General features: G+C 43.9%; 1 protein-coding gene across 3 annotated transcripts in view; it reads left to right on the top strand.

Moving 5' to 3' along the window:
- The window catches only part of CCPG1 (cell cycle progression 1), a 48876-nt gene that overhangs the window by 25490 nt on the left and 8334 nt on the right, over positions 1–15052 (top strand). For all 3 annotated transcript variants that reach the window (XM_044279676.1, XM_044279675.1, XM_044279674.1), the window contains exons 6-8: positions 4172–4426; positions 4853–4974; positions 9608–9727. In XM_044279676.1, coding sequence (XP_044135611.1) covers positions 4172–4426; positions 4853–4974; positions 9608–9727 — 497 coding nt within the window. The remainder of the gene's footprint in view (positions 1–4171; positions 4427–4852; positions 4975–9607; positions 9728–15052) is intronic.

Below are 15052 nucleotides of genomic sequence, written 5' to 3'. Positions count from 1 at the left end.
AAGCTGCTTACCAGAGTGTGCTGTGCTGCGGGCGCGACACTGTTGTAGATATATAATGTATGTCAGGATACAGCCGCTCCCTCCGGCTCTGGGTATTCAGAGAATCCAGCTGATATGGTCGCAATGAAAAAGAAAAAAGTAGATCGAGGGGCACTCATTTCACTGGTTTTAGGGCAAAATAAACGTAGAATAGGAGATACAAATAAAATGATTCCAGTAACTTGCAACGCTTTCCGCTGGCGGGCCTCTAGCTTCATCAGGCTTTAAAGTGTAAAAGCTTGTGATCTTGCAAAGCAAACAGACTAGGAAGTAGATGTTCTGTGTACTGCATAATGGGCCTAGTGTTTAACTGGTAATGCATATTTAAGTAGGTGCTATTGTGGTAAGTGTTAGGAGTTCTACTGAAATATTCATTTGAAGAACAGCCAGAACACGTGCGTCATACGAAGCTGAGATAATTGACAACAGCTTCTTAGGGTGGTAATTTTTTATTTATTTATTTTTTGAGCAAGAAAATGCAGCAGCAGGCAGATGTTATGTGCCAATAGGGATTTATAAAACATTTTTATGGCATTTTTCTTTTTGTGGCATTTCAGGTTTCTATTTGATCCCTTGGCGTATATTGAAGTTGCAGTGTGCTCTGAGTGTGGTGTCTTCTCAGACATTTTGCCATAAGTTTCTTTATAAGAAATATGTTTGAAAAATCACTGCCACAAAAAGGAATTGTAAAAGATGCTAGTATTTGCACTGCACCTAAACCAGCTGTACCTATGGAAAATTCCATACTCTCCTGATACCCACTGCTGCTTTCCAGCGCCCTGGCTCTCTTCACTGGTCTTTTATTTCCCATCTGTAATATTCTGCACAGAAAGAGTGACGTGCACCACTGCAGCCAATAAATGGCCTCAGCAGTGACATGCCCCCAAGTGGCACGTCGCTGCTAAGGCTACTTTCACACTTGCGTTTTGGCTTTCCGTTTTTGAGATCCGTTCAGGGCTCTCACAAGCGGTCAAAAACGGATCAGTTTTGCCCTAATGCATTCTGAATGGAAAAGGATCCGCTAAGAATGCATCAGTTTGCATCAGTTCAGTCTCCATTCCTCTCTGGAGGCGGACACCAAAACACTGCCTGCAGCGTTTTGCTGTCTGCTTAACGAAACTGAGCCAAACAGATCCGTCCTGGCACACAATGTAAGTCAATGGGGACAGATCCGTTTTCACTGACACAATGTGGTGCAATAGAAAAAACCGATTCGTCCCCCATTGACTTTCAGTGGAGTTCATGACGGATCCGTCTTGGCTATGTTACAGATAATACAAACGGATCCGTTCATGACGGATGCATGCGGTTGTATTATTGTAACGGATCAGTTTTTTCTGATCCATGACGGATCCGCCCAAAACGCGAGTGTGAAAGTAGCCTAAGTCATGTCCCGCTTGGGGACACCGCTGAGGCCAGTCATTGGATGCAGCTGCACATGTGACCTTATTTGTGCTGGACTTGACAGACTGGAACCAGAAGACCAAGGAAGAGACAAGGAGCGGGCAGCAGGAGAGTATAGAGTTTTCCCATAGATACAGATGGCTGAGTGCAAATTAAAAAAAAATAATACAAAAACAAAACTTGGCAACCATGTAAGCTATGAATTACTTATGAATACATAAATATTGTTTTTTACTTCAATTGTGCAGAAAATCAATAGATATAATTCCCAGAAATAGTCTATTTTTTTACATTTTCTTCCCCTTGGGCATTATTATACTTGTAAATGTAGTATGAGCTTATGGTAATGCAATGGCAGTAACAGGAAGCACAGATTGCAGGCTATCCTCCTGATGCAATAGCCGTTTATAATACAAAAACACATTATTAGGCCTCATGCACACGACCGTTGTTGTGTTCCGTGTCCGTTGTTCCGTTTTCCGTGATTTTCTGCGGACCCATTGACTTTCAATGGGTCCGTTGAAAACTCTGATAATGCACTGTTTGTCATCCGTGTCCGTGATCAGTGTTTTCAGTCCGTCAAAAAAATAGGACCTGTCCTATTTTTTTCACGGACAACGGTTCGCGGACCCATTCAAGTCAATGGGTCCGTGAAAAAACACGGATGCACACAAGATTGTCATCCGCGTCCGTGATCCGTGTCCGATTTTTTTTTTTTTTCCTATCATTTGCATCATTTTTTTTCACTTTCCTTCATGTCTGGTGATCCTCCAAAAATCAAGGAAGACACACAGAAACAAAAACGGATCACGGAACAACGGAACCCCATTTTGCGGACCGTGAAAAAATACTGTTGTGTGCATGAGGCCTAAATGTGAGGACGGGCAGCTGTCGGCCTGTAGAGGAGACTGCAGTGGCTGATCCTCTATTGCTTATTCATGAGGAAAGAAAAAGTATATGTAGCATGGCTTAACCCCCTGATGGAGCGATTTTCCATTTTTGCGTTTTTACTCCCTGCCTTCTTGGAGCGAAAACTTATTTTTTTCGTTCACATAGTTTTTTGTGGGACAAGTTGTACTTTCTAATAGCACCATTTAATATCTCATAAGATGTAGTGGGAAGCTGGAAGAATTGGAAAAAAAATGCAATTCCGCAACAGTTTTTTATATGGGTTTTGTTTTTACGGCATTTACTATGCGGTAAAACTGACTTGTGCTCTTCATTCTCAGGGTCAGTATGATTATGGTGATACCATGTTTGTATAGTCTTTCTTGCATTTTAATACTGAAAAAATAAAAACCTTGGCAATTTTTTTTTCATTTCATAGCCATATTCTGACCCCTATAACCTTTTTGTAGTTATGCATACAGAGCTGTCTGACAGCTCATTTGTTACGGGGCGATCTGTACTTTTCATTGATACCTGTGTGGGGTGTGTATGACATTTTGAACACTTTTTATAAAACATTTTGTGCGAAGTGAAGGGACCAAAAACGGCAAATCGCCCACTTTGACTTTTTTCGGTTTCGCCATTTGCTGTATGGGATGCCCATGATGTGTGTGTTTTAAATATTTTATCTATTTGTATTTTGGGGGAAAGGGGGTGATTTGCACATAGATCTATCTATCTATCTATCTATCTATCTATATCTATCTCATATATCTCCATAAGAACCTATGTGCGACAGCCTCGTATCATTCAGGAGTACAGAGACTGCTGCACACACCATCTGGCTCCCCCGATCCTCGTTAGGGGGAGCCAGTACACATTTGACCACAGTATCTGAGGGGTTAAATGACATTAGCCACAGGTATCTACTCTGCACAGACTATTTTAAACATCCATTCAGAGATTTGTACTGACTGCCCAAATGGATGTAGTCTATAGGCGGTCTAGTTAATAATAATAATTTTATATGGCAGCAAAATGTTCAGCAGCGCTTTAAAATCCAAAATCCAAGGGTACATGTGTAAAGAATCCAACATTACACATAGTAACAAACTAATCAACAATTCAAACTATTGGAGCGAGCTCCCTGCTTTCAAGAGCTGACAATCTATGGGGTAATAGGGGAGACACAAGAGCGAAATATTCTTGTTTTATAGAGTAGTTAAAGGGAACCTGTCACCGGGATTTTGTGTACAGAGCTGAGGACATGGGCTGCTAGATGGCCACTAGCACATCCGCAATACCCAGTCCCCATACTGTAGCTCTGTGTGCTTTTATTGTGTAAAAAAAAACGATTTGATACATATGCAAATTAACCTGAGATCTGTCCCTGACTCATCTCACGTACAGGACTCATCTCGGGTTAATTTTCATATGTATCAAATCGGTTTTTTTACACAATAAAAGCACAGAGATCTATGGGGACTGTATTGCGGATGTGCTAGCGGCCATCTAGCAACCCATGTCCTCAGCTCTATACACAAAATCCCGGTGACAGGTTCTCTTTAAGGCATCTATTAGACAGATTAGAGTAGTACACATAAAGCTGCATGAGCCAGTCAACAAGCCAGTATATGTGTATGTGCAGATATGAAGTGCATTAAAATGCATGGCGTGTGGTGGCAAGTATTGGAGAAAGGGTCATGTTCTAAGGCCCGTTATAGAAGATGTTGAATGGAGAAGAGTTGGAATATCGAACACCAATCTTGTTTGGCATAGTTTGGTTTGATAAGTGTTGCACTTAACTACTAGGGAACATTGAGTTGTTTCCTCTCTGCAGTTTTTCCATCCCATCCCAGTGAAGAAGACTCAAGTAACGATGAAGCAAGTGACGATTCTGTTCCTATTCTGAGACGCCGACGTTCTAAGAAATCAATGACATCTGCATCAGAGTGTGAGAATAGGACACCTGTCGAGCAACCTCTTGCTCCGGCTCCTGCTCCAAAAACATTGGGGTGGATGAATAGCAGCTTAAACAAGTGCATTATCCTCGCTCTAGTTATAGCCATGAGCATGGGCTTTGGACATTTTTATGGTAAGTTATTTTGCTTTAAAATGTGTACTCCTCGCATATAATAGCCTTGGAATGGAGGATCAGCGGCAGCCCTGCCGATCAATCGTTCTGCAGTAGCTCCAGTGCTGGAAGCTGGCACTGGAATTACACAGCTCCATCCGTTTTCTAGAGGACAGAGCTTTGTACTGTAGTGGAAGAATGGGAGCAGTGCTCCAATAATCAGCTCCACGTAGTTCCAGTGCCAACTTCCTCTGCCAGAGCTACTGTTCAGCAGGGTGTTGGGCCCTCGCCAATCAGATACTGATGGCCTATGCTGAGGATAGGCCATCAATTTAAAAGGAGTGATTAAACCCTTAAATGTTTGAGGTATTCTGCTGGATTCTATAAATGTGCCACGTAAATGTGTTACACGGATATTGCACAATCCACTTTCTTTTTTCATAAAAGGTACTATTCAGATATTGGAACAGCATAAACATGTGGAAAAAATCCATGAGAGTGAACTTAATGAAATGAAGGATGATCTGATTCAGTGTCAAAGGGACCAAGAAGCCACAATTGAACAGAAGGTGAGCGATCTTGTGAATTTCTTCCCAGTTTTTTTGGAGCTACATTCGGATTAAAAGACAACCTGTCACCATGAAATGCATTTGTACACAGAGGCCGCCTTTATCAGTGATTGATAGTGCTCCCTATGTAAAGGCACAGTTAGATACTGCGAGCAGCAGCTAAGTGGCGTGAAGAGCTGCATTTACATGTAGCGATCACCTCCATTGTATGACGAGTAATGGCTGCTGCGATCACTTGTCCTCTTACAAAATCATTGTTCCAGGGCAGCAGAGCGCTGTCTAGACACCTCAGGACAATAATTAAGGTCTCCGCACCCCAGATGATTTCAACCCATGAACGAACGTTTCACTCGTTCTTCTGCAGCATCTTTAGACGGGCCAATTATCGGGAAAATACGTTCATAGGGACATCAAGCCGTGTAAATCTAGCTTAAGTCTGTGTATATACAGTTGAAGCTCGAAAAATTAGACTATCGTGCAAAAGTTCTTTTTTTTTTTTTGTAATGCAACTTAAAAGGTGAAACTAATATATGAGACTCATTACATGCAAAGCGAGATATTTCAAGCCTTTGTTATAATTTGCATGATTATTGCTTACAGCTTATGAAACCTCAAAGTCACAATCTCAGAAAATTAGAATATTGCATGAAATCAATAAAAAAGGATGTTAACTAGAAAAATGTAGGACCTCTGAAAAGTATAATCATGCATATGTCCTCAGAACTTGGTTTGGGCCCCTGAATGCGGCGTGGCATGGACGCCATCGGCCTATGGCACTGCTGAGGTGTTATGGAAGACCAGGATGCTTCAATAGCTGCCTTCAGCTCTTCTGCATTGTTCGGTCTCACGTCTCTCATCTTTTACTTGGCAATGCCCGATAGATTCTCTATGGGGTTCAGGTCAGGCGAGTCTTCTGGCCAATTAAGCACAGTAATCCCATGGTCATTGAACCAGGTTTTGATACTTTTGGCAGTGTGGGCAGGTGCCAAGTCCTGCTGGAAAACGAAGTCACCAGCTCCATAAAGCTCGTCTGCAGAAGGAGCATGAAGTGTTCTAAAATCTCCTGGTAGATGGCTGCGTTGTTACTCTGGACTTAAAGGGGTTATGCCATGTTTTCAAGTATGCTTAAATCTGTTGTTTAGGCCACCACCAGAACTTACCCAATACACATTATTAGCGATTCCTCCACCTTTCCTCTATAAATGACCTTCTTTTGCAGCCTTATTTACATCTGGTAGTTATTAGTTACAGCCACCCTAGCGATACAGGCGCGGTGGCCGTGCTATCCTCCTGTTTTTGGATTCCACGCAGCCCGACCTGACTCAGGGGCTTGTGCATTTTCGCGCATGCGCTATCAATAACTTTCCCCCGTCCTGCTTATTATTTTTTTCAGAGAAATCTCGGTTATTTTTCCTGCGCTTGTCATTCCACTTGCAATGGGTATCTAGTTGCAGGAAGGGATAAGAGAGTAGGAGCGCAGAGGCGGCTGATGGAATGAATTCCGGCTCACAAGGGAGCGCGCTGGTAAAGAAAGGAGGCAGAGCGCTGATCCCGCTGTCAATTAATAGAAAGGACAACGCCCCCTGACTGAGCAGTTTCTTGAAGAGGACAGAGCAGCAACGACATGAAAAGCAGAAGGTGGGATAACCCCTTTAATGAAGCACAGTGGACCAGCACCAGCAGATGTCTCCCCAAATCAACACAGACTGTGGAAACTTCACACTGGACTTCAAGCATCTTGCATTGTGTGCCTCTCCATTCTTCCTCCAGACTCTGGGTCCTTGAGTTTGTTGTTCAGGAGAGGCTTGACAAGAGGAATACGACATTTTGAAGCCCATGTCCAAGATCCGTCTGTGTGTGGTGGCTCTTGATGCACTAAGTCCAGCCTCAGTCCACTCCTTGTGAAAGTCCCCAACACTTTTGAATGGCCTTTTCCTGACAATCCTCTCCAGGCTGCGGTCATCCCTGCTGCTTGTGCACCTCTTTCTTCCACATTTGTCCCTTCTACATACAGTAACTTTCTATTAATGTGCTTTGATACAGCACTTTGGGAACATCCAACTTCTTTTGCAATTACCTTTTTGAGACTTTTTCCCTCCTTATGAAGGGTGTTTTCTGCACAACCGTCAGGTCAGCAGTCTTTCCCATGATTGTCTCTCAGTCTGGTTCAGTAGGAATCACAATGTAGAGGCGTAGGAACCCTTTGCTCAGGAGATATGGGTTAATTAGCTGACTAGAGTGTGACACTTTGAGCCTAGAATATTGAACCTTTTCACAAAATTCTAATTTTCTGAGATTGTGACTTTGGGGTTCTCATAAGCTGTAAGCCATAATCATCCAAATTGTAACAAATAAAGGCTTGACATATCTCGATTTGCATGTAATCAGTCTATCTCATATATTACTTCACTTATTAAAGCGGATGCAAGCACTATATATGGACTCTATCCAATGAGCGCCTTAATTAGGTGGTACATATGGCTGTGCTTGCTCCTCCTCCCATTGGTTGCTTGATGCACATGGAGGTTACTAGGAGCAGCACACCATATGTGCGGGGTCTGCGCTCCTGAACATAGAAGCCCAACGGCTTAGGTAGGTTTAGCGTAGGACCCGCCTGACCTGAGACCACCTTGACGCTTGGTGGCGGGCTTAGATGTGTTTTGATCAAAATATATCGACTAAGTGTCTCAGACATTATCATATCAGGGTGAGGACTTAGTCCATATATAGTGCTTGCATCTGCTTTAATAAGTGCATTATTATCTTGTTTCTGTGGTTTTCTTCAATAATATGGCCAGGGACATCCGCAAATTTGTATCATATCGTGCAGGATGTTTTTATCTTAGTTTTTTCTGTGATTTTTTTTATCTCATATATTAGTTTTGCCTTTTAAGTTGCATTATTGAAATGAACTTTTGCACAATATTTAAATTCGCCTGTAGCTTTCTGCCAGTCACTAATAAGACGGCCCCTGTACAAATGAAAGAGTTCAGATTTTAATGTATAAATTCCAAGTTTTACTGAGTCTTTTCCTACAAACTATATCTCAATGTGCTCAGCTCCTCCTGCTCTATAACATGGTGCCTGCAGACTGCACTGCATTGCATGGTGACAGGATCTTTTTAGCCCCTTAACGCATAATGCCGTACATGTACAGCATTATGCGCCTGCATTTGTATGTAGCTGGCTGCTGCTGTGAGCCCACTCCATACGTGGCGGGTTACAGCTTTTTCATACAGCAGGCACCCGTCCACAATGACGGGGAACAGGATCCCGCGGCACCCCATCATTTAACCCTTTAGAAGCCATGATTCAACCCTGATGGCGGCATCTGCAGAGTTAGGGTCCATTCACACGTCCATTGTTTCTTTCCTGATCTGTTCAGTTTTTGGCGGAACAGATCTGGACCAGTTGCATACCCATTCATTTTCAATGGGTCCTAAAAAAAAATCGGACAGCACAATGTGTGCTGTCCGTTTCCATTGTTCCGTTCCGCATGTCCGAAAAAATATAAAACTTGTCCTATTATTATCCGCAAAATCGGATCCTGGTACAATACAAAGTCAATGGATCCGCAAAAAACGGATGACATACGGAAACATTTTCAGGAACAACGGATCCGCAAAAAACGGACCAAAATTCGGGATATAGAAAAATACTGACGTGTGAATGGACCCTATGGCAGAGGCATGTGGCTGCCTTCCGATCGGAGCCCCCGCAGTAAACTCGACCAGTTATCATGGCAGTCTGGACACTGCTGAAGCCTTCTAGGCCTGGGATAAGTTCCCTGCTGCGCAGTGTAAAACTCCTATTCACCCTAATAGATTTGTATTGGGGTGAATAGGACAAGGGATCAAAAGATCCCAGGTTCTAGCCCCCTAAGAGGGCTAATAGTTAGTTAATAAATAAGTACCGTAATAGTAAAGAAAAAGTAAAAAACACCAAAATATTAAAAGTTTAGATCACCCCCTTTACCAATTTTACATATGAAAATATAGACAATACAATAAACAATTAAAAAAATAAACATATTAGGTATCACCGTGTCCGAACTGGAAGAAAAAAAACATGAAAAACGTGCGATTCACCATTTTTTTTTTGGTCATCTTGTCCCCCCCAAAAAAATAAACAGTGATTAAAAAGTCATACATACCACAAAAATTGTATCAATAAAAACTGTTTGTTACGCAAAAACAAGCCCTCATACAGCTTTGTAGTCAGAATATGACGATGCAAATGAAATTTAGATTAAAAATATATAAAATTACAAAGTAATTAAACAAAATAAAAACTATACGTGTTTAGTATTGCTGCAGTCGTATTGAGCCACAGAATAAGGACATCATTTTTAGCGCACAGTGAACGTCGTGATGTCAAAACCCCAAAAACTTGTCAGAATTTTTATTTTATTTTCAGTTTCACCCCACAAATATTATTTTTTCCTATTTTCCAATACAAGATGCGGAAATAAGCAACACTGATGTGAACATGGCCTTTTATGTACTGTATTTGTATGGAAAGTACCCTATACATACTGTATATCTAGCATTACTTGCAAGCATTCATTATGCAATAGTAATAAGAATCATAATTTGTCATGTTAAATGTCAGTTTATGCTTTTTCTATTTACAGGAGGAACCGCTTTCAGAAGACCTTAAAGAGGGACAAGATATAGTACTATCACTTGAAGACCTAATGGACAAAATCACCAAAGAAAACCATGTACTTAAACAAAAGCACGACGACTTAAAGGTGATTACTAAACTGCTTGCATGTTGTGTAACTGTACAGCACAGTAAATACTCACTTTTATTCCTGTCAATGTGGTTTATGGAGCCAACTTAGGCTACTTTCACACTGGCGTTTTGAATTCCGTTTGTGAGATCCGTATCAGGGCTCTCACAAACGGTTCAAAACGGGTCAGTAGAGCCCCAATGCATTCTGCATGGATAACGATCCGCTCAGAATGCATCAGTTTGGCTCCGTTCAGCCTCCATTCCACTCAGGAGGCGGACACCAAAACTCTGCTTGCAGCGTTTTGGTGTCCGCCTGGCTATGCAGAGCCAAATGGATCCGTCCTGACTTACAGTGTAAGTCAGTGGGAGCGGATCCGTTTTCACTGACACAATATGGTGCAATTGAAAACGGATCCGTCCCCTATTGACTTTCAATGTAAGTCAGGATGGATCCGTTTTAACTTTGTTCTTCATAATGCAAACGGATCCGTTCTGAATGGATACAATCGTTTGCATTATAGGTGCGGATCCGTCTGTGCAGATACCAGGTGCACCCGCACCTAACGCAGGTGTGAAAGTAGCCTTATCTGGGAGAGGTCAGCAGAGACTATATTTGTTTACATGGGTTTTCCAACAATAGGACACCCCACCCCTAAACCCCTAAACCTTGAACTTTACTAATCCATTTAAATAATACTCCCCCCTAACTGCTTATTGCAAATCTACTCCTGAGCAACATCGAGGCACAGTGTTTCAGATATAAGAAAATAAAAAGTTATGTATCTCTAAGGAGACCTCTTAAGGCCCCTTTAGATGGGACAATTTAGTTGGCGATTACTGAGATGGAAGGAGGCTGCTACATTTACATGCAGCGATCTCCTCCACAGTATGGGGAGGAGTGATCACTAATGCCATGACTTGTCAACCTCCTGTTGTTCACCGGGTAATCGGTGGCACCTTTACACAGCCAGATAATCGCTAATGAACGTTTATCGCCAGATAATTGCTTGTTAGCAACTACCTGGCGGATTCTCGGCCTGTGTAAAGGGCCCTTTAGGCTGCTTTCACACAGTGTTTGATAAGTGATTTCCTTCAGTGATTGTGAGCCAAAACCAAGTTTGGGTCAAAAACACAGAACAGAAGCAAATCTTGTTGATATTCCTTATCTCTGTGTAGGCTCCTCTATTGGTTTTGGCCCATAATCACCGATGGTCAAATAGTCACTTTGTGAAAGTGGCCTTAGTAGCATTTTTTACAGAAATCAGAGGTTGCACAGGCTAGAGCAGAGGGAAATGGGCACTGAGCTTTGAACGCTAAACTTGGAGATTCACAGAGGAAGCAGGTCTGTATAATTAAATCAAGCGATCAGAGGAATCGGCCAACACCTCTTGAACCTCTCAAGATAAAGATAGATTTTTAACAATTTCGAATTAAAAAAATGCACATATTCGCAAAATGTGTTTGTGAACTAAAATAGCTAAAGTTGATAGCCTTAGGCTCGGTTCACACGGGCGTGACGGATTGACTCAGGATGCGTTCAGTGAAACTCACACCATTTTGCAAGCAAGTTCAGTCAGTTTTGTCTGCGATTGCGTTCAGTTGTTCATTTTTTTCCGCGCGGGTGCAATGCGTTTTGATGCGTTTTTCACGCGCGTGATAAAAAACGGAAAGTTTACAAACAACATCTCTTAGCAACCATCAGTGAAAAACGCATTGCACCTGCACTTGCTTCCGGATGCAATGCGATTTTCACGCAGCCCCATTCACTTCTATGGAGCCAGGGCTGCATGAAAAACGCTGAATATAGAACATGCTGCGATTTTCACGCAATGCAGAACTGATGCGTGAAAAACAACGCTCATGTACACAGACCCATTGAAATGAATAGGTCAGGATTCAGTGCGGGTGCTGTGTGTTCACATCATGCATTGCACCCGCGCGGAAAACTCACGCGTGTGAAAGGGGCCTTATTGTTTTGATATTTGCCTCTTTCTGTTCGGTCGTCTCGCTCATTTTTTTATTTATAGGTCTAGGGACCCTATATATGATATCATTGTAGCTACCAGTGCCGTTCCAGTATATATTTTACCACCCATATTACTTGTTTTCACAAGTAGTAGTTCATTATTGCCATAATTCATATTCTGTAGAGAGTGGACAGACGAAATTTGAAGTTTTCATCTTTAGGTTGTACAGCAGTATGTTGTAGTCTTCTGTGAAAGAGTTGGGTCACAAAAGATTCCCCCCCTCTGAGATGGTTCCTCAGTTAATAATTTAGTACCATGGCTATGAAGGCATTCTTGAATTATTGACGCAGTGGCACATAAAAAATGTATTATAGGTTCTGAAAGCCAGTAGCAGTATGTTCATGGTCTTGTAGTGTGCACATCAAAGTTCAGTCTTACTGTTAAAGGGGTTTTCCGGGTTCAGAGCTAAACCTGGACATAACCCCTTCCTCCCCCATTCAGCCCCTCTGAGTTGAGCATCGGAACACTTTATGCAAAGCAAAGACTTTTCTTTTAAGATCCGGTGATGTACCGAGCTATTTAGTAAAACAGGCTAGGGCAGCGCTAAAGACTGGCCATTAGTGCCAGTGATGTCACCGGGATCACTGCTAGGCAGAAGCCTCCACCTAAGGCCTCATGCACACGACAGTTTTTTTTCACGGTCCGCAAAAACGGGGTCCGTGGGTCCGTGATCCGTGACCGTTTTTTCGTCCGTGGGTCTTCCTTGATTTTTGGAGGATCCACGGACATGAAAAAAAAAGTTGTTTTGGTGTCCGCCTGGCCGTGCGGAGCCAAACGTATCCGTCCTGAATTACAATGCAAGTCAATGGGGACGGATCCGTTTGATGTTGACACAATATGGTGCCATTTCAAACGGATCCGTCCCCATTGACTTTCAATGTAAAGTCTGGAGTTCTTTTATACCATCGGATTGGAGTTTTCTCCAATCCGATGGTATATTTTAACTTGAAGCGTCCCCATCACCATGGGAACGCCTCTGTTAGAATATACTGTCGGATATGAGCTACTTCGTGAACCTCAGATCCGACAGTATATTCTAACACAGAGGCGTTCCCATGGTGATGGGGACGCTTCAGGTTAGAATACACTACAAACTTTGTACAAGACTGCCCCCTGCTGCCTGGCAGCACCCGATCTCTTACTGGGGGATATGATAGCACAATTAACCCCTTTAGGTGCGGCACCTAAAGGGGTTAATTGTACTATCATATTCCCCTGTAAGAGATCAGGGCTGCCAGGCAGCAGGGGGCAGTCTTGTACAAAGTTTGTAGTGTATTCTAACCTGAAGCGTCCCCATCACCATGGGAACGCCTCTGTGTTAGAATATACTGTCGGATCTGAGGTTCACGAAGTAGCTCATATCCGACAGTATATTCTAACAGAGGCGTTCCCATGGTGATGGGAACCATCACGTGTCCGTGATCCGTGGCCGTAGGTTGCTTTCATACAGACGGATCCGAAGATCCGTCTGCATAAAAGCTTTTTCTGATCTAAGTTTTCACTTCGTGAAAACTCATTTCCGACAGTATATTCTAACACAGAAGCGTTCCCATGGTGATGGGGACGCTTCTAGTTAGAATACACTGCAAACTTGGTACAAGACTGCCCCCTGCTGCCTGGCACCACCCGATCTCTTACAGGGGGATATGATAGCACAATTAACCTCTTCAGGTGCGGCACCGAAAGGGGTTAATTGTACTATCATATTCTCCTGTAAGAGATCAGGGCTGCCAGGCAGCAGGGGGCAGACCCCCCCTCCCCAGTTTGAATATCGTTGGTGGCACAGTGTGCGCCCACCATCGCCCCCCCCCCCCCTTCCTCCCTCTATAGTTAAAAATCGTTGGTGGCACAGTGTGCGCCCACCATCGCCCCCCCCTTCCTCCCTCTATAGTTAAAAATCGTTGGTGGCACAGTGTGCGCCCACCATCGGCCCCCCCTCTCTCTATAGTAGTAACAACCATTGGTGGCAGTGTGCGGCCTCCCATTCCCCCCCTCCCCCCCCCACCACAGTAGAAGATTCATACTTACCTGCTTGCTGCTGCGATGTCTGTGACCGGCCGGGAGCTCCTCCTACTGGTAAGTGACAGTTCTTTAGCAATGCGCCGCACAGACCTTTCACTTACCAGTAGGTGGAGCTCCCGGCCGGTCACAGACATCGCAGCAGCAAGCAGGTAAGTATGAATCTTCTACAATTGTACTATTGCTAAGTAACCATGGCAACCAGGGATGCAGTAGCTTCCTGGTTGCCATGGTTACCGATCGGAGCCCCAGCTATTAAACTGGGACTCCGATCGGAACTCCGCTGCCACCAATGATGGGGGGGGGGGGGGTGGGAGGCCGCACACTGCCACCAATGGTCGTTACTACTATAGGGAGAGGGGGGGCCGATTGTGGGCGCACACTGTGCCACCAACGATTTTTAACTATACAGGGAGGAAGGGGGGGGGGGGCGATGGTGGGCGCACACTGTGCCACCAACGATATTCAAACTGGGGAGGGGGGGGGGGGCTGCCCCCTGCTGCCTGGCAGCCCTGATCTCTTACAGTGCGGCACCTGAGGAGTTAATTGTGCTGATCACGGCCCCCTGTAAGAGATTGGGTGGGCAGCAGGGGGCAGTCATGTACACAGTTTTTCAGTGTATTCTAACCTGAAGCATCCCCATCACCATGGGAACGCCTCTGTGTTAGAATATACTGTCGGAAATGAGTTTCACGATGTAGCTCATATCCGACAGTATATTCTAACATAGAGGAGTTCCCATGGTGATGGGGACGCTTCAAGTTATGTTCGGGTGTCCGCCTGGCCGTGCGGAGGCAAGCGGATCCGTCCAGACTTATAATGTAAGTCAATGGGGACGGATCCGTTTGAAGATGACACACTGTGGCTCAATTTTCAAACGGATCCGTCCCCCATTGACTTTCAATGTAAAGTCTGGACGGATCCGTCTGAGGCTATTTTCACACTTTAGAAATGTTTTAACAATATAATGCAGACGGATCCGCTCTGAACGGAGCCACCGTCTGCATTATTATGAACACAAGTGTGAAAGTAAAGGGACTCCTGACTTTACATTGAAAGTCAATGGGGACGGATCCGTTTGCAATTGCACCATATTGTGTCAACGTCAAACGGATCCGTCCCCATTGACTTGCATTGTAATTCAGGACGGATCCGTTTGGCTCCGCGCGGCCAGGCGGACGCCAAAACGACTTTTTTTTCATGTCCGTGGATCCTCCAAAAATCAAGGAAGACCCACGGATGAAAAAACGGTCACGGATCACGGACCCACGGACCCCGTTTTTGCGGGCCGTGAA

Source organism: Bufo gargarizans, chromosome 2 (assembly GCF_014858855.1).
Source record: "Bufo gargarizans isolate SCDJY-AF-19 chromosome 2, ASM1485885v1, whole genome shotgun sequence".
In the NCBI taxonomy this organism is placed as follows: Eukaryota; Metazoa; Chordata; class Amphibia; order Anura; family Bufonidae; genus Bufo; species Bufo gargarizans.
This window is presented reverse-complemented; position numbering and strand designations above follow the sequence as displayed.